Below are 26,337 nucleotides of genomic sequence, written 5' to 3'. Positions count from 1 at the left end.
TGACGAGGGACGGTGAATGAGGAAAGATGCTGGAGGAGGGCCGTACTGTTGTTATGAAGAGCCACATGGAAACCACAAATGGCAGACGATATGATGAACATGAAATATAAACACTACAGCTCTTCAGTATTAGGAACATTTCCTCCCATGTTAGGCTGGGGAAACCAGCAACCTGTTGGATTCTTTAGAAGCCACTGTTCTATGCAGGTTACCATGAGACACTCATTTCCCAAAGTCAGCTAACAAGCCTGGATGAGCAATTAGCATCCTTCTCTCCACGTTAGTATCATTCAGTATTTCAGAGTCAGGAAAGGAGGTATATGTACCAGGTTTCAGACAAGTTTGAAAAAGGAACTATTTTTAAGATACATAAGAACACAGCCTTAGCTGGGAGTGGGGGTCATTTGGTTGTTTGGGTTTGGTTTAGTTTTTTATGCGACTATCTCCTTCACTATAGCAAGGAAGCCACTATACTTCCTCGAAAGTAGTGGCTTTGCTACTACTTTGTTTTTGCAGCTCTGACCATGGTACCTGGCGGATAGAAGAGATTCAATGTATGTGAGATGGGTGGGTGGGTAGGAAGATGAATGGATAAGTAAATATTCATGGATGAGTTGTAGCAATGACAAGTACTCAGAAATATCCTTTAATTAAGAGAAATTATGTACATTCTTAAGTTTCCAGGCAAGCTTGAAGCGTGGAAATTCCTAAGACATTTTCCCTATTGGAAGATGGAGAGATTTCTGATATCCAGAGTCAGCCACAGAATACCTTAGAGTCAGAGTATTAACCTAAATACCAGAACCTAAAGAAAGTGCTGAAATGAAGGGACTAGAATATAGTGAGTGTGTAGAATCTGTGAAAGTGAACTAAAAAACAGCAGAGTAGTTTTATCAAGGTTAAGTGCAAAGTAATTCAATTACAAATCCTAAGTATAAATAGAAAATGCTTCTTGTGCCCCTCCCATCACCAAGAGCCTTCAAGTCCTTCTCCCTCCCATGAGAAAACCGGACTATTTAGGTTTAGTAATTATCCTTACTTGGAAAATACATGGTTTCAGTTTCCTATCCTAAAAGATTTAGTCTCATTTCAGCTTGGAAAAATTCCTTGCTAAAAAAATAAAGTTAACGGGAAACTAAATGTTCAATGTCTCTTGTGAAAAGAGAAAAATATATAAATTCATTTGTTCCTTAATTCTGATTAATTGAAGGGGAATAACATTAAACTTTATGCTTTTTAAAGCTCAAAATCACCAAATTTCACGAAAGGGGAGACTGGGTCTTCACACACGCACATTTAAGTATTCACTGTCACGTGGTCACTACCCCTAACCACACTGCATGTGTCACTTAGATCCATCTTGCTTAACCCTGCCAACTAATTATGGTTACACACCAGAGACAATGAAGGAAAGAAATTATTCTAAAGAGCTAATCAAAATATAAAAGCCACATGTCATTAAAAATGCAAAATTAACACACAAATAGCTATTCTTAGAGGTGCAAAAAAATTGTTCTAAAATAGTCATTTGCTTCACATTTTAAAGAAATATTACCGTGACCATAGGAATGTCAGTAAAGGGAGGCCTGTGACTGCAACACAAAGCAAAACCATGCTTTTCTTAGATGTAATGAATTATGGATTAATCTGTAAGATAACTATTTGAATGGATTTATTCCTTGTCAACAGAAAGTGGCTCTTCTTCCTTTAGAATACTGCCATTCCGTCCAGAAACTTTTTCAGGAGCTCACCGTTGTTTGGGTTTTTACTTGTTTGTCACAGAGACACATTTTTAAGAATTATTTTCTCCTAATAGTGAGCATAATCATTTTTCCTCTTATTTCAATGGTTGAAATATGTTCTCCTGTTGGTAAATGTGGCTCAGGAAAATGACTGACCTTTTCAAACGAAATTTATAATTTTAGAAATGTAAAACTTAACATTCTTTAGCAATCCAATATTAAAATACAGTTAGGTTGATCTATAAAATGCTCTGATTTCAACTATTCTTTTTTTGAGTGTGCAATAGAGAAACATTAACAATGCGTGTGGTTTAGAAAAATTCACTTATATAGCTGTTTGCCATGTCATGATGTATTTTAAACAAAAGAGGTACAGACAAAGGTATTGATTTTAGGGACTTAACTAAATAAACAGTATGTAAATTGGGTCTTTTTCTATAAAATTAGATCAGGACACACATATTACACTGCCTTTTTCTATAAGAATGACAGCTATTGAATTTGGCAGACATTGGAATTTGGTTAAAGAGTTACAGACCTTTGATCTTTGGATTACAATTAAATGAAAGGATTGTAAAAGGACAGTGGTGGGCCAGCCAATTCCTCAAGCCCACCACAGCAGCCAGGAGGCGTTGCCGCTTAGTGCTGCCAAGACGGGGCCGGCACCCGGTTCTCAGCCCCATGCCTGCTGGTGGATGAGGAGGATGCCCACGGTATCCTCATCCGAACACACAGCAATACCTTGAGAACACAATTTGGTGTTTTTCCTCCTCTTCAGTTTCGACCTAGACTCATGCCATGAGCCAGTATTCTTCAGTAATGAGAGAAGACCCGGGGGACCAGTTGGCTCATTTATATATTTTTTTCTTAAGACTCTACATGGGGTTATATTCAGAGCGAGTAGAGAGAACCACAGAATCTCGGGTTCAAATGCACTGGAGTTTTAAGGAAAACGAACGCAGGTCATGAACTTAAGTTTAATGTTGCTCTCATTACTTCCTCATTTGTAGGCATGTGTGATCTGTTTTGGTTTTTTCCCTCTCTCTGTTCTTTTCTTTTTTTTCTTTCTTTTTTTTTTTTTTTTTAATAACACTTTCCTAATCAACCTGGCTGTTAATAAATTAACTTTCACAGTCATACCCAAGGGAGTCATTCTGTTCAGGTCTTTGCTTTTTAAGCTAAATTCTGCAAGTTTCAAATAATGCCATTAAGCCCTAATGACAACATTTGACCACCATTTTTAAAAAGAGATATATTAATAACCTTTTGAATAAGAGGAATGCTCTGTCCCCAAGTTCCCTATTAATTCACATTCTTCTTCTATAATTATTACTAATTCTAGTGAGAAGTACCCTAATACACTGACAATAAACAGTGACTTAGCAAGTTTCCTTAATCTGAAATTATATATTCATAGCAACAAATAGGCAAGTTAGCTCTCTCTTAGGTCTTTTTTATCCAGCCCACCAGATCTGTGTTCTCTTTTCTTTTTTTTTTTTTTTTTTTTAAACCTTCTTTGTTATGTCATTCCGCAGACAGAGCTCAGGCTGTTTCCTGTCACCCACTAGAGCAAACTGCTCAACAGAAAGCACAGTTGGACAGCCCTTAATTAGTGCTACTTGGGATAGTCAGTGTGTGAGCTTGTGTCAGCATCTCACTTAAACAGGAATAGAGCAGTGAGAATCAGCTGACAGTTTGAGATGCAAGACACCAGGTCTTCCACTTCCACCTACAGTCATACATTGCACGCTGCACGCCTGTGAGCGTTATGAAAAATGTTAGGAATAATGTTCTGTATGTAAATTGGAGTCAAATTATTCCATCACATTTTACAGGGTGTTTATTTCTTTAAGTTATCCGGTACATGTTCTCCAATCAAAATCTAAGATGCAAAAATAAATAAAATAAATTTTGAAGTCGCTTGCTGACGATTAATGTCTAAAAGTTAACCAGACAGACCTGGCACAATTTTTAATATTAAAAAAAAAAAAAACAGAGAATAGCACCTTATAACTAGTGAAACGGAGCGATAGATTGCAATTAACTTAAAAGCCACTGAACAATAGCCTTAGGATTTGTCTTTTATTTTGCATTAGTATCAGATGTGCTAAAATGATCATTGATTATTATGATATCATCTGTGTAACTTAAAGAGAAATCAAATTATATCCAAGTAGACCACATAACTAACATACATCTTCTTTATACATTTAAACTTTAAATACCTGTGAACATAAAGATTTACGGCTTGACGAACCTCTTGCAGGATAAAAACCCGAACACAGAACTCTACCATCCACTTGCACCCCTAAAGTTAAGATGACTAGCTATTCAGATATTTTATTACGGTTGCATCTCTACAGCCAAACCCAAAATTCAATACAGAATTTGGTGCAGTTCTGTGATGGTGGGAGCTCCTTTGTTGTAGAACGGACACCGTTTAGTCTGGGTGAAAAATGAGATCAATATATTCTAAACCTGTAACTTATTATAAACATAACTCCCCCCCAAAGTGTTTTAAATTAATATTTTTTTTCTAGTGGCTAATAGAGTCCCTTTAGGTTAAATGTGAAGGGAGTCCACCATGCATGTTTTCAGAGGGTAAACAGCCATTCCTTCCTTTTTCTTTTTTATTTTAATCTCTCTGCAAAGTAGCTATTGTACTTTACACGGTAGACATTTTTAGAAACTGTTTTTGCTCTTTGTTGTTGCAGTTCAGAGGTAGGATGGCGTTTCGGGGCCGGTGGCAGTACAGCCTTCTTTATAAGGATGAATGAAGATGAAAAGCAAGACAAATAGAAGCGAATGAGACACTGCTTTATGTGATTCATGATAGCTTGCCGTAAGCCTGTTAGCCTCTGCCTGGCTCTCCTCCCTGAGAAAATAATGGATAGTTACAATGTGTATGGTGACACTGTCAAACCATCAGGAATTGCTGATTATAGTGCTAAATATTGATCTCTGCTTCACATGTGTCAAAATTCTTTCTTCCCTTAATTAGAACTTCCCTAAGCACCATACAAGAACAAACTGAATATATCAGATCTCTGTGAAAGGGAGTGTGATACCAGCATATAATTGTGACCTCTTGTCTTCTCCTTTTCTCTTGAGTTCTGAGATGACTCCGGCTGTCTCTCCTGCCCTTCCCAGCCCATGTGATCATCATGCTCATTTTTCCCAATCTAACCATAGGAAGATTTCTCCCAGCCTCTGCTTTTCATCATTCTGAACCACTAGGGTAGTAGTCAGATGGCAGCGAGACTTAAAGTGCCAGAAGGTGCCTTTTTCTATTTGTTTGTTTCATGGTACACCGCACCAGGCAATGACCTGTGGCAACAATGTCATACAAAACGGAGACAGGTTCACCCAATCAAAGGGAGCTTTAAAATTAATACAGATCCCTTCATTTCTTCATGTGAGATCTAGGAAGGGCAATTTCAGGGTGCCATAGTCTTCCTGATTATCAGTCACATTCACTTTAAAAATATTTTTAAGAAACTTTTGTTATGGAAATAATCCCTTTTTAGCTCCAAATTCTGCCCTCAACTGAAGCAGGGTAAAGCTCCCTACTAATTTGATATTACTATTCCATCAACTTCCATATTCTGTACTCCAGCAGTAATGCAATATAATGAAAGGTTGTGATATATGGTTTCAATTTGCACTGCAAACTGAACACTTAACTCATTTATCTTAGTTTACCTGTAATATATTGTTATTTTTTAATCATGACACCATGGTACATTTGCCTTTAGTTTGATGTGCTTGATAAAATCAATATTTCATTAAAAGATTTTCAAAAATTGTTTGTTTCAAACGCAGAGCCAGACCAGTTTGGCAGCCAGTTTCTTGGAAGCCGCGTCCGGCCTGACTCTGCGAGCTCCACTTGCCCCACAAATACCTCGTGTGGAGGGCCTTCGTCTGCAGGTGCCTTCCTGCTAAGTTGGCAAGGTCCTTAGTCACCACATGTGCTGTACGGGGGCCGTAAATGGCAAGTTCCAATTTTGACTTTTTCCTGATAAACCTAGAAGAAGAGGACGATGAAGGGAAGATTATTGAGCCTCCCCACTTTTCTTCTTTAACAACTCAGACAGAAATCTCTGTCCCATACAGAGAAACCCCCAAGTGTCCCGCGTGAACGCAGGTCCCTTCCCACTGCTGCCCAAGTCACCTGGCTACTTCTCACGGCAGGTGCTCTGCGTCACCGGTAATGATCAGGTTAGCAAAGTGCAGGGAACTTAACTTTAAATTGGGCTGAAGAGCTCCAGCTGCAATGGAGAGGTGCCAGCATTTCCAGTATGCTGGTGCACAGCGATGACACCGAATGCTTGTTTTAATGGGGCATAGTTTGCAAGAAGAGCCACTTACATGAGAAATGTTAACTAATGGCAACTGTCGACTTTGTCTCCTTAGCTTAGGGATGTGGGAAGAAAAATGATCATTGGGCTGTCTGGTTAAAACACACATCACCCATTTTCTTGAAGCCATTCGGCTCACAGAAATCACACTTTTGCCTGTTTTCCCCTCCGCGTTACATATAAAATATAAATTTATCACTATAAATCAATATCCAGTTATCTTCACAGGCCGCATTTATGCCCTTCGGAGATAAATGCAGAATATGATAACTGAAGCCAATATAACATCTCTGAACAGATACTTGGCTATTCTATAAGTACAAGGAATGTGGCGAAATATAGGCTGATATTGGGAGATCTAAACAAGTTTGTCCCGTAAGATCAGAAAAGTAGAGAGCAGTCATTGATAAAAGTACGCATATTTGTTGAATTGTGCTCATTCTACTTGAAGGTGACAACCATCTTGTAAAGACCAAAAACTGAGGAGCACGTTGACAATTACACGTAGAGCCCTCCATCAGAAGCAATCACAGGTTGAAATGACTAAATCACCTTCTCCTTTGGCAATAATAGGATGGAACAGGATTTGCAAGGGCAGGTGTGCATAATACCTTACAGCCAATAGCATCTAAGGACGACCGGCTTTTCTTTAATATCATCACAACTGTGTATCACGCAAAATCTGGAATAAATTAGCCATCCTTCTATCAGCAAGAAATATTCATGACAATTCACAGCTGAGGCCGAGAGGAGACGGTCAATAAAGAGTCTACTAGTCTTTAGTACTCAGGTCCTTCCCGTGCATCTGAACTGAAAGAAGTAATAAATAAGTGGCACATACGAATAGTACCTTTAAATAAGCAAGTGAGCCTTCTTCAGCAACAAGCAACATTCTCTGGATATCAAAAATAATAACTGGTTTTGCAGCAATGCTGTATGGAAACACGAGGGGTATAAGATATACTGTACTTTAAGCTCTGTTTGATGAATCTGAGCACAGTTCCTGGGGGATAGATTACTTTAAACCATGCTCTTTTACTTTCTAATCCTGACTTGATTTGATTTGTACTTTAATACAGCTGCCTGGCAATTCAACAGCAAATAGAGACTATTTATGTAATCAGATTGTAAGTAGTGGGACAAGAAGAAACTCTCTAGAACCTTTTTGGAAAATAGTTTGTTGTACTTTTTATTTATTGAACAGCAGGGCTCCAGGCTTTCCAGTGCTCATTATAATTGGTTTTCTGCTTGAACTTTCAAAAACTGTCATGTCAATACTCAAACAGAATTTTTTTGCTTACTATATGGCTGTGGGCTCTGTTTTCTCATGTGCAACTTGACAAAGTTTCTTGTAATACCTTAGAGGCAAAGTTCTAGAGTTTCTTTTGCTATTTAAGAAAACTAGGTATCGGAGGGCTTTCGTGTTTTGCACACTTGGGTTCTTATTTTGCAATTAAATGCCTTAGTCTAGTATCTGCTGCCTCTCGTGTCTACCCCTGCCTATTCCCGCCTCTCCATTGTTCTGTAAAGGAGTCCCTCCGCCTTTTGTTTTGCCGCCGACAGTCAGCCCGGAGCCCTACCGCCTGGAGGCACCCCCACGTGCCAGTGGTGCCCTCACGTGTAGCTAAGGTTGTTTTTCCATTGATGTGTTCAGAATCACACTTCATAGGCTAATTGCCATCTGATAAAAAATTTGCCCTTTCCCTTAAGTGTCATTTCCTGTGCCACCACCAAAAGTGCAAATGAATTTTAGATTCCCCCAACCCGTTGCCTTTGGAAGCTCTATAAACTCACCCGACCACTTATGCACAACAAGAACCTCACACGAATTTCAGACGATAAAACATTTATCCAAATTGAACATGAAAAAAAAAAAAAATTGAACATGAATGTCTAAACTCCGTCCCTGGAAATAGGCTCTTCGTATAAATATGCACATGAATGTCTTCAGAGGCCGGCCCCATCACACTCCACGTCTTAACTAGCGTGAGGTCACCTGAGTATCTACAGCAACTCTTCGGGGCGGGCGGAGAGCAACGCAGGACCGGGGGCGGCGGGGCCCGGGGCCCGGGGCCCGCCCCCCGCTGCCCCCCGCCGCCCCCGCCGCCCCCGCCGCCCCCGCCGCGCCCACCCCCGCGGCGACGCGCAGGGCCTTTCTCCGCACGTGCAAACGCGGCCGCGACGTTCAAGACCCGAAGGCCCTTGAGTGAAGGCCCCCGGGAGGGGGACCTCGTGCCCGGAGCTGGAGGCCCGGCGGCCGCCACCCGACCCGCGGGGGGGCTCCGGGCCACCTCGGGCAGCGCCACCCGCCCGTCAGGGGCCATCGCCGCAGCCCCGCGCCGCGCACCTGCCCCCTAGCCCTGGCCCGTAGCCCCTGGCACCTGGCCCCTGCCCCCTGGCCCTGGCCCCTGCCCCCTGGCCCCTGCCCCCGGGCCCCTGGCACCTGCCCCCTGTCCCCTGCCCCCGGGCCCCTGGCACCTGCCCCCTGGCCCTGGCCCCTGCCCCGTGGCCCCTGCTCCCGGGACCCTGGACCTAGCACCTGCCCCCTGGCCCCTGCCCCCGGGCCCCTGGCACCTGCCCCCTGGCCCTGGCCCCGGCCCCGTGGCCCCTGCCCCCGGGCCCCTGGCACCTGCCCCCTGGCCCTGGCCCCTGCCCCGTGGCCCCTGGCACCTGTCTTCTGGCCCTGGCCCCTGCCCCGTGGCCCCTGGCACCTGCCCCCTGGACCTGGCACCTGCCCCCTGGCCCCTGCCCCCGGGCCCCTGGCACCTGCCCCCTGGCCCTGGCCCCTGCCCCGTGGCCCCTGACACCTGCCCCGTGGTCCCTGGCACCTGCCCCCTGGCCCTGGCCCCTGCCCCGTGGCCCCTGCCCCCGGGAGCCTGGACCTGGCACCTGCCCCTGGCCCCTGCTCCCGGGCCCCTGGCACCTGCCCCCTGGCCCTGGCACCTGCCCCCGGGCCCCTGCGGACGCCCTGCGCACCCCGTCGGCGCTGCCCCGACCCGGGCCCGGAGGGGGTTCGAGGGTCTCCGCCGCGGGGCTGGGCTGCGGCCCGCGACCAAGAATTAAAACATAGGCCGGGGTGACCGGGGGCGACGGAGAATGAGACACGTTCCAGAAGTTCACGGGATGGAAGAAGGGCCCGACGAGGCGGCCGGGCAACAGCGGTCGCCGCGAGGCTCTTACGGGACTGACCGTTTATTTCAGGTGCCTGGCCCTGGCCGGTGGTCGAGCGTCTACGCAGCCGCGTCTTGCCGGGAGCCGCGGGGAAGCGGAGCGGGACCTGCGGCCGCGTCCTGGGAGCCCAGGCGGCCGCTCACCGCAGGTGACGGGGACCCTCGGGGTCAAGGCCATTGCGGTCTTGGGGGGAGCTCGCCCTCGGGACCTGCAGCAGGAAATCGCTTGCGCGGGGCAGCGCTCTACCTTCATAATCTTATGTCCACTGGTTCCCTATACGAGTGAATCTGTGATTTCTGTTACACGCAAACTGGAAAAAAAAATCTAAATTCTTTGAAAAACTGTCTTGGAAGATATATACACGTTCATCCACACACATAGATACATATGAATTTGTACGTACGTATGAACTGACCCATCTGGTCTGCCGATGGTTAGCAAAGAATTCACTCTGTATTTCCGTGTGGAATATGCTGGGCTCTCCTAAGGACCTGTGTGGCTGCGTTATCTATTCCATTATCTGTTTCACCATCAGACGGGGGGATGGACTCGTGCGTTTGCTTCTCGCACACAACAACTGGCCGAGGTCTGCTGCCCTGTACACTGAACTCGGAGGGCGGATCTGATTCTCTGTCTCTAGCTCCCAAAACTACATCAAGGCTACTCTTTTAGTCAACTTGGAAATTTATATACTATACACTAACCCTCCTTTAATATCCTCTCCCTCTTTCCTCTGGGCATTTATTGCTGTTCTTTCTAGTTCAGTAACCAGTGAGCAGAAGGTTCATTAAAACTAATTGAATTGGAAACTTGTCTGCCCTGGGAAATATTAACTCTTTGTTGTTATCTGTAGGAAATTCCTTTTGTTATGTTCCTTTGAATTGAATTATTGGATCTTCGTGTTACAAATGCCGTGTTAAAAGTGATTTCCATCTTTTTGATGGTCTAGACAGCAAGTTTCTGAAAAATGTCCTTATATCAGATTGGATTTTACAAAAGAAAGCAGCATTTTATTCAATGGTGTAAACAAACAGCAGTACTGCACACTGTTCAGACCCAGAACGATGTTGCCCTGTTAACTCTTGTAGTTCTCCCAGTCGTCAGAAATTTAAAAAAAAAAAAAAAAGAGGTTTCTCTTATGGCTCATTCTCACTTGGTAAAACAAATAACACAACTGCAGGTTAGCAAGTCAATGTCAGCAGAACATAGATTATCAAAGAACATTCATCCCACAACTGCCGCCGTTCTATTCATTTGAAAAAATGTCAAGATGAAAAGATTATAATTATTCTTAATGATATGGGGAAACTCACTTTAACTTGTCATTTGTGATCATTTGGAAACGATATTGAAAAAAATACATTTGAAATAAGGGCTTAGGAGGCTAGGTGTGTTCTGGAATTGTATAGAGCAGAGAAATATTGACAAAATTGGGAACATTTGATAATAGTCACAGTGGTAGGTTTTTGCCAGCTTTAAAAATCAATTGAAAATAACAGGCAACCCACTGTTGCTAATAAAAGTAAATATTTATGACTGATTTGACTGTGCTTCAATACCAGTCAATCACTTTCTAAAGAATCTTTGCAATTCATTAACCTCTTTTTACTGGTCTTGTCCCTGTTGGTATTAGCCATTAAAAAAGAATAAGGGAGGGGGTTTTGATTTTTCTGTTCTCATCATTCATAGCTTATTTGTTCCTTCCCTTCATTCCCATACATTGCGGCTAAATTGATTGTCTGTTTAGTCATATGAATGATAAAGTAGCAGTGCCAGCAAGATTGAAAGCCTCCATTAATTTCTGAGGAAGGTGAGTTCCTCTGCTTCAACCACAACTGAAAACAAACCTACTTCCCCTAGCATCTTCTACCACTAGGAATTCCTGGGGTGATAGAGTCCATGTAACTGCCAGACTTCCTTTTTTGGACTGCTCCCTGGGCAAACTTAAAAAACAAAACAAAACAGAACAGGTATTTATTAACATCATCTCAACATTGCCTGTCCTTCTATGTTTTCACCCCGGCTCTAATCTTTATGTACAAAAAGCAAGCACCTGCAAATTTTTATTTAAACGTTAAAAACAATCCTCAATATGTATTTTTTGAAGATGCTACAAAATTCCATTCATTCAGTAATCAGCACACTCAAAGGGAAATCTTTCACACGGTGAGACATCTTCCTTTATTAAAAGAGCTTTTTAGAGCTCTTCCCATGACACAGTTTTAGATTTCTGAGACCTGTGTGTAAAAATAATAGCACTACACCTTACTGGTGTTTTTTTTTTTTTTACTTCTTAAAATATTCATAAAATCATAACCATCTAAAATTATCTATAGCAACTGTGTTTCCTTACAGAGGTATTCTGTGATGTATTACAGTGCTACTTTAAGTTGCTTTAATTGCCGTTGTAAGTACATATTTTGTCACTGAATTAACAGACTGAGCAGACGTGTAAAACCTGCATAACTTACCGGTATGTGTAAGGTAAAGCCACCTCTAGGTAGCCTTAAATTATAATCCTCTATGGAGATAGATTTTTTTTTAACTCTTTCAATGGTACGTGGGTCTTATCTCCCCTCATATTTCCAGGAGACTTTGTTTATACTGACAGCTCACAGGTACTGAGCTCTAAGGCTTGTGTGGCAGGTACTGTGTTTTAAAAAGGGAACTTTAATGTCATTTTTCGTATTTAATCCTCCCAATGACTCCATGAGGAAGAGCTCATTTTAACTACAATTTCTCAGATGAGAAAACTAAGGCTGCTAAAAAGTAAATAATCTTTCCCAAGTCACATGCATGTTAAGCAATAAAAACTGAATTTGCGGGGCGCCTGGGTGGCTCAGTAGTTTAGAGTGTCTGCTTTCGGCTCAGGTCATGATCTCAGGGTCCTGGGATCGAGCCCCAGGTTGGGTCCATGCTCAGCAGGAAATCTGTTTCTCCCTCTGTCCCTCTGCCTGACCCCCCAGCTCCAGTTCTCTCTCTCTTTCTTAAATAGATAAATAAACAAACAAACAAGCAAACTTTTTTCAAAAAAAAATGAATTTGCACAACATTCTGAAGCCAGAGCCCATGTTCTAAATGCCATCCCTCACCTCTCTTGGACTGCTCAGCATGGGCCACCCTGCACAAGAAATACTTGTAGATCTGCCTGTTTCTCCATCCCAGAGACAGTATCTCTCAAGCACTGGGATATCTCATTCCTCTGTGAGCCCCAACTCTGTCTCAGCTTGGTACTTTGCAAATAGTGGGTGCTTTTGAATCACCAGAATGTGCATACCATACAGGAACGAAATCTAGTTATTTAGAATTCTTAGTTTTCTTCCTTCGTCAGGGTTATAGGCACTACATGAAAAATACTAACACAGAGGCTAATTTCAGAGAAAGGAATAGAAATACACAAACACACACACACACACATGCACACATACACACAAGATGGATGTAATGAGTGTGGCACAGCCAGCAATACAGAAATAGGATTTCAAAGCCCTGTCCCCAAGCCTACCGAGGTACCTTCATAGAGTTCTGAGTGTGGCCTGTAGCTTAAGAGCTGATAAGGTACTGTTGTTCCTGAAAAAGCCTGAGTTACCAATTTCCTCCACACTGGCACTTTAGTGTCCCAATATGAGCCAAGATTTCTGAAAGCCTCGTCATCAGTCTTTCGATGGAGAGTCAGCACCATTGAAGTCAATTATTAATGGAGCACGTCCAGATTTTCTGGCCTTAGATGGTAGAATTTGGACCATGACAGTCCCAAGTTTGGAAACTTCCTGTCCATAGATTGACATGTAAGTCCCCTTCCGTAGAGAAGACAAACCTTCCACTTTTTCTCAATAATGGATGCACACAGGACACTATCTTCTCATGCTTCCACTAGAGTACAGCAAGGCCTTCTGTGCAGCAGTGAAACCCAGCATGGGCACCACGTGCATTCTAGGCAACTGGATGAAAAGTTGACTTCAAGGAGAGTAATACAATGACAAGTAACACAAGCACATCCCATTTGTGGCAAGAATGGAAAGAAGGGAGGGCAATTTTCTCACACATATGGACCAAAAACAAAGTCCACATTTGTACTTGATAGGTTTTACTTGTCTTTTCAAATATCATCCACTCCATAAAAAAAAAAAAAAAAAAAAAAAAAAAAAAAAAAAAAAAAAAAAAAAAAAAGGATTTCCTCAAAGATGGCTTCTGAAAATGGGTACCAGATTACTCCAAGGATGTAAATGGCAGGTGGGGGCAAAACAACCAGGAAAAGTTTCTACTGTGAAGCCACAATTTCTAACCCACTGTGCTTAGGAAAAGAAAAGTGCTCTAGGGAGCAGATATGGTAAAGGCGAGAGGCCTGAGTGTTCTGGTATTCCATTCAGAGTTAGAATATTAGCCAACAATTTCCATACCGGCTTTTTAAAAAGGAATATTAAAAATGAGTATAAAATAATCTTTAAATTCAAAAAATCACATACAGTGTTAATGTTTAATAGCATCTTTAGTGTTATTTTCTCTCGTTACTTTAAGGATTTTTTTTTTTTTTACTTTAAGCATCTTATAGAAGATGTTTTAATATTTATGTTAAGGAATTAATAATATTTGACATCTTGAGGGAAATGCACAAAAGTTACACTATTTCATTTATTTTCACACTGAAAGATTTGCCAGGGAATATATCTATAGACACGTCATTTACCTAAAGACTAATACTTTTTTTCCCCACACTAAAAATCTAGCATAACTATCTTTGACAATGTTGACAAAATACCCTTGAGAAGAGCAACACAGCACATAGGTAAATTTTTACATTGGGAATAAGGACAAAGGAAAGAAAGCCCAAAGCAGTGAGGCCAGTATGTTGATGACAAAAGGTCCCATGAGTATTGCCTACTCATAAGATGTTCCATGTTAGCGATTCTACAAAGAAGTTGGCCTTCATTTGGCAAGCACGGGCCTCCAGGGGACCATTTTTGCATCGAGCAGGATTACAAAAATGTGAAGGCCCTGGTAATAGCTATCTTGAGCAAGATTTATAACACTTTAGAAATCCTAGGTCAGATGCCTCCACCTTCCAGTCCATTCATCCCTGCATGCTAGCCCCGGGAAGACTACCTACACGCTTACTCCGAAAAGCAAATAACCATGATTTTCAGAGTTCCACCCGACACTTGTCTTCCTACTTTATGGTATTCAAATCACTGAAGTCACTCATTAATGTGGGCTCGAAAACTGCTCGTGTATTTCCCCCTTCTTTTTTAGATGCGATGCTCTTTAAGTGGAAACCAGTTTTTAATTTCATAGTTTACACTTCTTTTCAAAATAGTAAATAGTAGCAAAGAACACTTCTATCCCAAAAGGATTTTGCTCAGAAGTCTTAAAAATGAATGAGAGGAGATGACATATATTTAAAGATATTTAAATCATTTTGAAACACTCCTGCTTTGACGCTTGAATATCTAGAAATGATAGGCAGTACCAGATGAAAATGTTTGTGACCTACACGGCAGACCAATTAATAATGATTCCCCCAATATCGGTAACGAACTTGGACACCTTATATTGAAACCCTGAAGAGGATTTAAAAACACATCTTTAGGGAAGTTACCTAACATCTCCGGATCTTAGTTATCTCTTCTGAAAATGAAATGACTGAATGACTTGATCTCTTTAAATCCCTAACAATCCCAAACACTTTGACGTTAAATTTCCACAGAGAAGAAAGGAGGAAGACTTGAGCTACCAAGTGGGCAGGTGAAAAGGGAAGATTGGAAAGGTCACTGATGACAAAATTTATAATTTGGTGCTAAGACTTGGCCTGGTAAGCAGTGCTGAAAACTGGCAAGTGTTCCAAGCTTATCTTCAAGATTAGGAGCCAGAGTCAATCAAAAGGATTAATTTTTGTAAGTTTGAAGGCCCCTAAAAAGAGGCTAGAAATTCAACCCACTGATCTTGAGACCTCCTGGTGCCCTGTGATGGTATCTGTCTCAGAGGAGGGGCCAACGCCCGACCTTTTGTGGAGGAATCTTCCTTGTGAGCTTCTCTCCCCTAGCCAGAGTCTAACCTTTGAATTTCAGGAGAAACGGAACCTCTGGCCTTAAATGAGCCATCCTGAGCCCAGCCACGGATTTGTGCAGCATGCAGCAACTTCTCACACAGAGTAAGCCCCGCGCTAATACCTCTTTGTACATGGCGGGAGCAAACTTGGTTTGAAATATTTACAAAAGGGTAACTTTTTCTTAATCCCCCTTATCCCTTTCAACTCCTAATATGGAAGTAAAGGACCTGAAGTTTGTGAGGTTCACTCAGGAGGTAATAGAAATACGGTAGCACATCAATCCATTCATAGATCTATTGGAGAAATTTGTATGACCTTTAACTCCTGGGAAGATTTTTGCCAGAGCCAAAGTCCTCTAGAGTTTCTCTCTTAAATGCGTTTCATAAAGGTAATCTTGTTTTCCCCTCTCCTTCTCTTAACCTGCCTGAGACTTTGCCGTTTGGATCATCTTTCTCAAATGTTGGGTGCTCCTCTGATTTCCTTGAGAGGACAGATGGATATTGCAATGAAAAGTCATGTTCAGGAGATTTCTTCTTTAATAATAGTTTGGTGGGTTCTAGATAAATTTCTCTTTTTAAATATATTTATTACCTATTGCCCTACTAATGAATAGATGGAATTATTGCATTATTATAAGAGAATTTTAAAAAGTTCATTCCTTCATAGTCTCTGTTATTGGGAATAATTATCAACATTCACTAAATGTTAAGGTTGGAAAAGTCCTAAGACATCATAAATCACAACCCTTAACTTTCAGAGGAAGAAACTGTACCTCAGAGAAATTAACAGACATTCAAGAATTTTAAGATTTATTTATTTATTTTGAGAGAGACAGAGAGGGGGAGAGAAAGCACAAGTGAGAGAGGCAGAGGAAGAGAGAGAATCCTGAGTATACACCACGCTGAGCGGGGAGCCTGATGCGGGGCTCAATCTCATGACCCAGTGATCACAACCTGAGTAGAAACCAAGAGTCAGACGCTTAATCAACTGTGCCACCCAGGCACCTCCCAAGATTGCTTATGACAAAGGACTTTTGACCCATTTTAGGTAAAATCATGGATTGCCAAAACTCATAGGGACCTTGGAGATGAACACAAGAAAACACCTTAGTGTTTTTCAGGGCCCCTTTGCTCAACACCAGGAAAAATCCATCTGACTGGATGAGGAGATACAGACCTTGATGAGAAGATGGCACATAAACACAAGATGACCAAAGGAGACCTGTTTCATAATCCATATTAAGCCCAACACTCCCATAATGCATCTCTTCCTAGTATTCTCACTTTAAAGGAAAATTCCATTGAGTTGTGGAATTTCTAGCACAATAAGGACAAAGGAGATAGAGATCTTTAAGGTAAGTGGTGCCTTGAGATGCTTCAGCCCATGACATGTAAACCATAGCTCAATCCGCCTCTATGAAAGACCTACCTGGGTATCATCATAACTTCCTTCCCAACCCTATACCATGCCAATAGATAGAAAGATAGATAAATAGATGATAGATGGATACATAGATAAGATAGATAAATGATAGATAGATAGATAGACAATAGATAAAACAATCAAAGTCAATATGTTTTTGGTTTTTTTTTTTTTTTCAAAGTCAATATGTTAATACTGATATAGGAATTGTGATTGCCTATAGCTAAATGGCTAGAGACAAAACTTAACTGACTTGTTATTAGGCCATTATAATATTCCCAAAGTGCAGGTGGTTTATAGTATACAAATGATTTCTATTGATAGTATGAATTCTACTTTCTCATTCTTCCTTTTGTGACTATAGTAACTTTCTTTCATTTGCCGAGACAAAGAATGTACGTTAATTACCCAAACACCAGGAAGCCCAGTAGTGGATCCTGGGGAGCAACCTTGAACCAGACAGGCATGATCCTTGACATACTTGTTTTTAACAGTAGAAATAGTAGGATAGTAGAATTTCAGTGTGGCAAGAAAGTGTATCTTATGAAGGACAAAACTACTAGAGACTTAAGGAAGACCTCCCTAAAGAAGCAACATTTAAACTAAACTTTGGGAGAATTAATATGAGTTGGTGAGTCACTGAGCAGGAAGAGGTATTCGGAGCAAATGGAACAGCATACATAGAAGCCCAGAAACAAATGGAGGTGTGGTGTACTTGAGGAACTTGAAAAGATCAATACAATTGGAACAGCAGGAATGATAATGAAACATCTCTGGGCTACGATTACCTAGGAGAAATAGTTTTAAAAGACGAAAGAACCTAGACGTGCAATTGGAATCAACTCTGCTGATTCTGGTACATGAAGACTTCCCAGTGGCCCGTGCACAAATGCTGGCACTCCATGTGGGACAGGTGCAGTTGATCCCCACTTCAACAGCCACCTGATATGGGACACTTCCCTGGGTCCACCTCTTCAAACCTAAGGCGTAGGCTTCCTCCCTGCTTCTTGCACAGGAGCATTCATCCAGTCCTCTTAGGTGTGTCTTCAGCCAATTGGATCAGGTGTGGCCACTCTGTACAGACCAGGGACCCAGAGGAGCAAACGCCATCTGTGTCACGCCCACTCTGGGCTGTTCATCTCGCTCTGCCTGACATTTCTCTCCAACTGTCTTTTCCTCCTACCCAAGTAGTACAGAGATCGCATCAACAGAAGTCTAAAGAGGACCAGGATGTCAATCTTTGTTTCTCTTAGGCACCTCCAATCACTACGAGTAAGTATATTGAAGGTCCCTCACTTAACTTGGATGAAGAAAACGTCCCTTCCCTTTCCCATGAGAAGAGAAAAAGAATGGAACCCGCAATTCTCTCTCCTCCTCAGATTAATGAATGACTCTACTTCCCCAGATTTCAGCCATCAGCTTGGTCCCCTTCCTTCTCTATCTTTCTGCTCCCCCCTACTCCTCAGCTTAGAAATTGGGAAAGGGAAGGAGAAGTTCTGCCTACATAAGCCATGAAGTGTGAAGAAAGTTCTGATTATAGAAATAGATGTCTTTCCTGTCACCATCTCCCACTGGTCTATTGCCAAAAGGTAAATTTATCAAATGTGTATCTTTAAATCCTTAACTCTGCAGGAGGCAGCACTTGACAATAGGCTGTTCCTTTAAGATCTCTTGCCTCAAGGACCACAGGGATCCATGCTCAGCCATTTTAAAGCAATCTTAATTCCAGAAGATGTTGACCCCTGGAATTAGTTTCCTTTTTAACTCCCCTTCTGCCCCCTCATTTGCCTCTGATGTTTCCTGACTTTGATGTGTCTTCAGGATTCCAATTCTGGTGTCCACGCCATTCTGCTCCTGGAGCCTTCTGTCCTGACACCCTGTAATTGAACTTGGCTTAACCCTCCAACTTTTCCCCTGCCGGGGCATCATGTTGCTCTTCTCTCTTTCCCTGGTACTGGCCCCCAGGATAGCTCCTTTATGTCTTAGTGGTATAAAATCTTGATCTTAATCTTCAATACTAGGACACAAAAAATTCTCTGGGATTCCCCCAAATCATATCATTATGTATTTTTCATGACATTTTATGTATCTTTAATTTAAAAAGAATGACCATAATAACAAATAGCGAATCATTTTTTCTGATTACGATTTTCTATACACTTTGGGAGGTTTTTCTGTTAACAAAACATGCTGTAGCAAATGCATGCCTTGCTCATATTATGCAACAATATATATTATAAAATTCAGTAACATATAAAAATGATAGTTAAAAGCATTAGAAGAAGTCAGTAGTACAAAAATACCAATAAAGAATCATTTTAAAAAATTAAAAAACATTACCATGAAGATTTAATATTTAAGAGCTGCTACTCTTAAAATGAAATTTTAAGCATACAAAGCATTAATTACCCTATCCAATAGTCTTGACCTTTGTTCCATGACAAATATTAAAGATGTAGAAAAGCTTCTTTCATTTTGCAATGCTAAGAGTACATCCAAAAGTACATTCAAGCTGGGTGTCAGAGTGCAAATTAACTCTATATGAACTGATTCCTTTTTGAATGATGAAAATATTTTGTCTGCTTGCTCTGATTTTGGTTTTGCTATTAAAATTGACATTGCTTTTGTTACCTTAGATTTCAGATCGGTCTTTGACTGCATCCTGAGTACTGAATTCATTTCTTTTCCATGTATTTTTTCTGAGAAAGTACTTACAAAGAGCTGTAGCCTCCAGCAAATATTCAGATGCTGGAAAACTATAGTGAACAGTATTGGATAATATTCAAATAAGGAAACACTTGAATTACCTTGCAAAGTTAACAGCACTACACAGACTCCACGTCGAAATTTCGAATTTAAAGAGTTATTTTCTTCCAAAGCTTGTTATCTCATGGAAGACCACTCATAGGATTTGTTTAAAACTTATTATGTGTGTGGACTTATTAATAATTGTTTCATTTGCAAGAATAGCTGTGTCAGCAGCAGACCAGGCCATAAACACACTACAACCAGGCAACAACTTCAAGACTGACTCATTAGTTGGTGACCACTTCTCTCCTCCTTCCTCCCATTTCAGTTTCTAGAAACTCCAATTCCCTTGTCAGTGCTTTCTGCTCTTGCTTTTCATCTAACATCAGTGGATTCCTTCAAACCAGTAGCTTCTCGATTATTAAGGCTTAATTCTCACAGGAGAATCATAATGCCTCTTTCCGTTTTCCCGAATTTTCAACTGATTTTTCTGAGAATTGAAGATCCAAAAAAGATAAATTACCTGAGAAATGTCTGGAAGAAATTCCTTCATGGAAATTAGGTCTCATTATGGCCCAAAACATAATCAATACATATCAAGGTTTAAGTGATATAATAAAATATAGAGTTTTGTTTTCTAGTAAATGGAATTCACTGAGTAGATATAATATCATATATATACATATATATATATGATGATATATATATATATTCTTAAATTTAAAAAATCCAGTTTTGGACATGAAAACATACATCTCCCAAATTCTTTCATGCCATAGGACACCTAGTGATCGTATTTGCAGTACATATTGAAGCACTCAGAGGAGGCCGCCCTGTGGCATCTGCCACACAGAGCCCAGCCAGCCTCCTGGAGGGTTGAGAGGATCAAAATCTCAGCAGCGCCTTCAGTCACCCCTACCACGTGACCTGGGTGTTTACCCATATGTGGAGGGACGTGTGCACTGACAGGTCCCTGCGACCAGACCAAGGCAGGCAGGCCCCCCATGCTCAGAACCAGGATGGAGTCATCGAGAAGGAAATCAACAGTATGGGAAGGGGGAAAGGTGGTGATCTCTCAGGGGGTGGCCAACACACATACTATCCATTTGCGTACTTACCCAGATCATGTTACTCAGGTAGTAATGGATCACTAGGTTGGGTTTTTTATGGTTTTCGTTTTTTGTATGTAAATATATTATACTGTCGTTAATACTTTATGATGTTAGCTTACCATATCTGTATCTTCAGCTGGCCAGTAGATGTTAATCAGACTTAACTGCCAAAGGAGTTGGGCAATTGAATGGCCTGGCCCCTGGGGTTTTAGAGAGAGGTGTCTCCAAGTATGTGAATGAAGGGGGCAGCTCACCCACAGATTCTTTTTTCTCAACTCTATTCAGACACTAAAGCCTGTGGGAGTCCAAACTGATTTCCCTCCATTCCTGGGAGCCTAAAGTTCAGAGGACATTTCCCATGGGGTAATCACAGGCTTCTGTTTGCCCGTGGATTGGCTTCTACCCAGCTGGTCAGGTCAGCTCTTTGGCAGCACACACATGGATCATCTCATACCACAAGGTGTGCCTTGTGAAATGTAAGTCCCGGTATCCACAGCAATTCCTGAGGAGATGACCCATAAGCAGAAAAATCAAACTAACTTTCACTCATAAAGAAAATCATCAGAAATGATGATTTCACCAACAAATGGCCCACAAACTAACCAGTGGCTGTACATTAGAATTTCTGGAGAGGTTTAATGCCCGGGCCCCATATCCTCCTGCCCCTCAAAGATTCTGATTTAATTAGCTTGGGATGGGACCAGGGCATCACAAGTCTTTTTGTTGTTGTTTTGTTTTTTGTTTTTGTTTTTGGTGTTATTATTCAAAGGGGAAAAAAATCACCTGGGCACAAAAATCTCAGTTCTCTCTGTGATGTCCCCTGGGGCAAGAACCTGAAGGTTTAGCCAGAATTGAAATCCCCACAAATTCTTTTTTTCCCCAAACTTTATTTAAATTCAAGTTAGCTAACACGTAGAGTAGTATTGGCTTCAGGAATAGAATTTAGTGATTCATACGTTACATATAACACCCAGGGCTCACCCCAACAAGTGCCCTCCTTGATATCCACCACCTATTTAGCCCAACCCCACCCACTTCCTTTCCAGCAACCCTCAGTTTGTTCTCTATTGTTAAAAGTCTCTTATGGGGCACCTGGGTGGCTCAATGGGTTAAGTGTCTGCCTTTGGCTCAGGTCACGATCCTGGAGTTCCAGGATCAAGTCCCACATCAGGCTCCCTGCTCAGTGGAAGTCTGCTTCTAACTCTGCCCCTCACCCCACTCCTGCTCTCTCTCTCTCTCTTTCTCTCTCTGTGTCTCTCAAATAAATAAATAAAATCTTTAAAAATAAGAGTCTCTTATGGTTTGTCTTCCTCTCTGTTTTTATCATATTTTATTTTTCCTTTTCATCTGCTATGCTTATCTGTTTTGTTTCTTAAAGTCTACATATGAGTGAAATCATATGGTACTTATCTTTTTCTGACTGACCTAATTTCACTTAGTATAATACACTCTAGTTCCAACCATGTCGTTGCAAATGGCAAGATCTCATTCTTTTTGATGGCTGAGTAATATTCTGTGTGTGTGTGTGTGTGTGTGTGTGTGTGTACCACCATTTCTTTATTCATTCATCAGTCAATGGACATTTGGGCTCTTCCCATAATTTGGCTATTGTTGAAAGTGCCGCTATAAACATTAGGGTGCATGCGCTCCTTTGAATCAGTATTTTGATGCCTGGGTGGCTCAGCGGTTGAGCATCTGCCTTTGGCTCAGGGCGTGGTCCTGGAGTTCTGAGATCAAGTCCCATGTCAGGCTCCCTGCATGGAGCCTGCTTCTCCTTCCTCCTGTGTCTCTGCCTCTCTCTCTCTCTCTCTCTCTCTCTCTCTCTCTCTCTGTCTATCATAAAATAAAAATAAATAAATCTTAAAAAAAAAAGAATAAATCAGTATTTTGTATCCTTTGGGTAAATACCTAGGAGTGCAATTGCTGGGTCATAGTAGTTCTACTTCTAACTTTTTGAGGAAACTCCATACTGTTTTCCAGAGTGGCTGCACCCATTTACATTCCCACCAGCAGCACAAAAGGGTTTCCCTTTCTCTGCATCCTCACCAGCATCTGTTGTTTCCTGTGTTGTAAATTTTAGCCATTCTGACAGGTATGAAGTCATATCTCATTGTGGTTTTGATTTGTATTTGTCTGATGCCAAGTGATGTAGAGCATTTTTTCATGTGTCTGTTGGCCATCTGGATGTCTTCTTTGGGGAAATGTCTGCTCATGTCTTCTGGCCATTTCTTAACTGGATTATTTATTTTTTGGGTGTTGAGTTTGATAAGTTCTTTATAGATTTTGTATACTAGCCCTTTATCTGATATGTCATTTGCAAATAGCTTCTCCCATCCTGTCATTTGTCTTTTAGTTTTGTTGATTGTTTCTTTCCCTATATAAAGCTTTTTATCTTGATGAAGTCCCAATCATTCATTTTTGCTTTTATTTCCCTTGCCTCTGGAGATGTGTCTAATAAGAAGTTGCTATGGCCGAGATCAAAGAGGTTGCTGCCTGTGTTCTCCACTAGGATTTTGATGAATTCCTGTCTCACACTCAGGTCTTTCATACATTTTGAGTGTATTTTTGTGTATGGTGTGAGGAAATGGTCCAGTTTCATTTTTCTGCATGCTGACTCTATTTTTTCCATTATTATTTTTTAAATTTATTTATTCAAAAGAGACACAGAGAGAGAGAGAGAGAGGCAGAGACACAGGCAAAGGGAGAAACAGGCTCCTTGTGGAGAGCCCAATGCAGGACTCGATCCCAGGACCCGGCGATCATGCCCTGAGCCAAAGGCAGATGCTCAACTGTTGAGTCACCCAGGTGTCCCTTATATTGGATATTCTTTCCTCCTTTGTCAAAAATCAGTTGACCATATAGTTGTGGGGCATCACAAATTTTTAAGATCACTCCAAGTGATTCTATGATATAGCCAGGATTAAGAATTCTCATGTTAAGGCATAGGGTCTTTATAAAGAGATACCTGCCTTTACCCTCACCCAGGTAGTAGCTACCTACCTATATAATACGAGTATTCTACTTTTGATTTGGTTCACACCAGTGCATTTGATAGAAGTACTAATTTTACTCAAATATTAATGTATGTCAACATGTCACATAGTCACACAAAAATATTCCTCTTCCTTCAAGAAATTAACAATTTATAACAGCATTTAATCAACAGCAAATTGGAGTCAACAGTAGGTCCAAAACAGAGGATGCTTAGATTAGATATTAGAATTCCTGGTCAGTAAATTTTCATAGAAGCTGAACTATTTTACAAAAAGAGCCCATGGGAACTTCTCTCCCCAAATGGTGGAAAATAAGCTGTGGAGAAACTTTTTTTCCTAATTAAAGTTTGAGGGCAAGTCCACCTAAAAAACAAAGACTTCAAATAATGCAACAATTTCTACAACGATTTGGCCATGGAAGCTTTTTTTCCCCATGGAATATCCCAAGAGCTGACCTATAGAGATTCAGAGAAAGGTGTCAAGTCTATGACTGTGAATAAATTATGAGGCATACTTCTCCAAATAAGAGGTCCTCACCCTTCAAATAACAGAGGCTCCAGAATTATTGTTCTATGTGGAACATCAGAAATTGTTGAGATGCTAAATTTCGAATGACTCGTGGAATTTTGTGCAAAATCAGACCTTGTCTCACACAAATTCAAGCAAGAGCAGCTGATACAAGTTTAAGGAATATTTATAGAAAAAAAACCCTTAAAATTGAAAAAGGCTATATTTATCACTTTTCTGTGTACATTTTTGTGGGAGAAAAGTCTGGAGGTTTATTGAGCATACAGCAGAAGGATGCTGGAAACCTTAAGGTAGATATAAGAACTTTAGGAAAAGAATATACAAGTGCTCTGGGATGAACCACAGGCTCAAGGAATAAAGGACATAATTCCATGCCAAAATGAAGCTAAAATAGCACCCCAGGTGTATTTCTGGCATTATACTCTCACTGAAAAAAAAATAACGCCTTATTGACATATCTAAGAACAAGTCAAATTTATACAAATGATTTATTGAGAGAGCCTCGAGGAACTGAATATCAGTGCTGTGGGGATAGGGTCAATCCATAGATACTTTATAAGGCAGCTTGGTGAACAAAAGTAAGAGGAAGACTTTGGAAGTACAAAAGTCTAATATTCCTAATGGGGAAAAGTGTGCCTCCTTCAAAAAAACCCAAGCAGAATCTACAAGCATGATGAGGTAGACGGAAGCAAGCAGTCAATCTAGGGCCCGTGGGTCTGGCGAAGTCTGATCAGGAGGGATGGGCCGAGGAAGATGAGCCTGAAATGTTCTCAAGTCATTCCAGACTCAGCAGAGTCCTAAGGACTGTGATCAGTGACCAAAGCCCCACGAACAATCTCAGATTTTAAGCAAAATATCGCCTTAGAATTATAGAAAGAAAGGAAAGCTACACAAATTGAAAACTTCCTGCCTCCAACATGAATTTACTGAAGAGCTTATTTATGAACTTTGGTGTTAAAATGAAGAAAGAATCATTGCTGTGATTGAAATAACTGAATTGAATTATTTTGTCTCATGGATGATAATTCTCATTAATCCACCCTTTGGTGTGTGTGTATTACACAGTCAAGCTATTAATGCCTTTTTCTGGAACCCAGCAGAATTGTGATGAAAGGCAAAAATTCAAGATATTTGGACTTGTTAATACAATTTTCCTCAATTACAGGAAATATCTGTAGAGTCAAATGGAAATTGGAAATCAGCATGTGTCAGATCTATTCCTGAAGCTGAAAAAGCCACTCAAATTTGGGTTTCTTAAGATCTTAATCTGTAAAACTGTAATAATAACATATGCCTTCCTCTTCCATTGCCTGGGAGAGTGAAAATTAATGAGTTATGTCTACAGTGCTCTATAAGGTTTTTAAAAATAATTATTAAAAAGTAAAACCTAGAGAAAGTTTAAGAGCAGTATTCAATAATTCTTTTCTAACTAAAAACAAACTTCTCTATTTCTAAAACAGAAACACACACACATCCATGCCAATATACACACATATACAAATACGCTTATCATTACGTATTTCTACTGGTTGAGAGACAGTAGAAAGAGGAAGAACAGAGCCAATTTTCCTCCCAGAAACTCTTCTCCAAAGGTTAGCAGTGGGGATGATCAGTTCAGTTATGAAAGCCTTCATAAAACGATGGGTCTCAATGTTCCAATCGTCACCTTATCAATCTGTCTGAAAGGGTGTGGAGCTACGGAATTTAGAAGTTCAGAGAATGCTGGATCTTTTGCTCATCTGGTTCAAACTTACTTTGACAAATAAGAAGTATAAGCATCTTACAGAGGACCCAAGATCACAATAAGGGGAGAAGTCTGTTTAACCGAAGCCTCTTTCTCTCTCCACCACCAACCTGTTCACAGTTCTGATGGAACTATGATTACCAAAATACGTCGCCCATCTTAGAGTAAATTAAGCCCATATTGCAAATACTTTATTGCATATTTCCCTCTCAAACATTAGCCTGAAAAATTATGCTAGAGCAAAGTGATATTAGGAGACTAGAAATGCACTGGTGTCACATTTCTGAATGACTATTTTAAAAGGTGCCCTTTAATTTTATTTTGTCCATCATTAATTTTTATGGTACTTCTCATCTAAGGGGTAAAAGTTTTCAATATTATATCTTTTAGCCTTATTACACAACCCATCAGTATCATGATCCCACTTCTTTAAAATAATGAAATATGCTTAATTCAGCTTTGTCTTCTACACT

The 26,337-nt window shown here is 40.9% G+C and overlaps 1 protein-coding gene and 1 long non-coding RNA gene across 4 annotated transcripts in view; one reads left to right on the top strand and one right to left on the bottom strand.

Annotated features, from left to right (window-relative positions):
- Positions 1 to 3,774: 3,774 nt before the first annotated feature.
- Positions 3,775 to 7,113, bottom strand: LOC144304636 (uncharacterized). The gene is made up of 3 exons (XR_013371561.1): positions 6,712 to 7,113; positions 5,644 to 5,766; positions 3,775 to 4,617 (listed from the first exon to the last, which is right to left on the bottom strand). It is a non-coding gene; the product is annotated as an uncharacterized LOC144304636 (long non-coding RNA).
- A 1,997-nt stretch (positions 7,114 to 9,110) lies between these two features.
- Positions 9,111 to 26,337, top strand: part of LOC144304624 (uncharacterized) — a 31,203-nt gene continuing 13,976 nt past the window's right edge. Inside the window, exon 1 of one of the 3 annotated variants that reach the window (XM_077883134.1) lies at positions 9,111 to 9,419. In XM_077883134.1, the coding sequence (XP_077739260.1) occupies positions 9,197 to 9,419 (223 nt within the window). In that variant the 5' untranslated portion in view covers positions 9,111 to 9,196. Of the gene's footprint in view, positions 9,420 to 16,485; positions 16,672 to 26,337 lie in introns of those variants that run through there. The other 2 variants (XM_077883133.1, XR_013371551.1) reach the window with 2 other exon arrangements.

This window comes from Canis aureus, chromosome 34, assembly GCF_053574225.1.
Source record: "Canis aureus isolate CA01 chromosome 34, VMU_Caureus_v.1.0, whole genome shotgun sequence".
NCBI lineage: Eukaryota > Metazoa > Chordata > Mammalia > Carnivora > Canidae > Canis > Canis aureus.
This window is presented reverse-complemented; position numbering and strand designations above follow the sequence as displayed.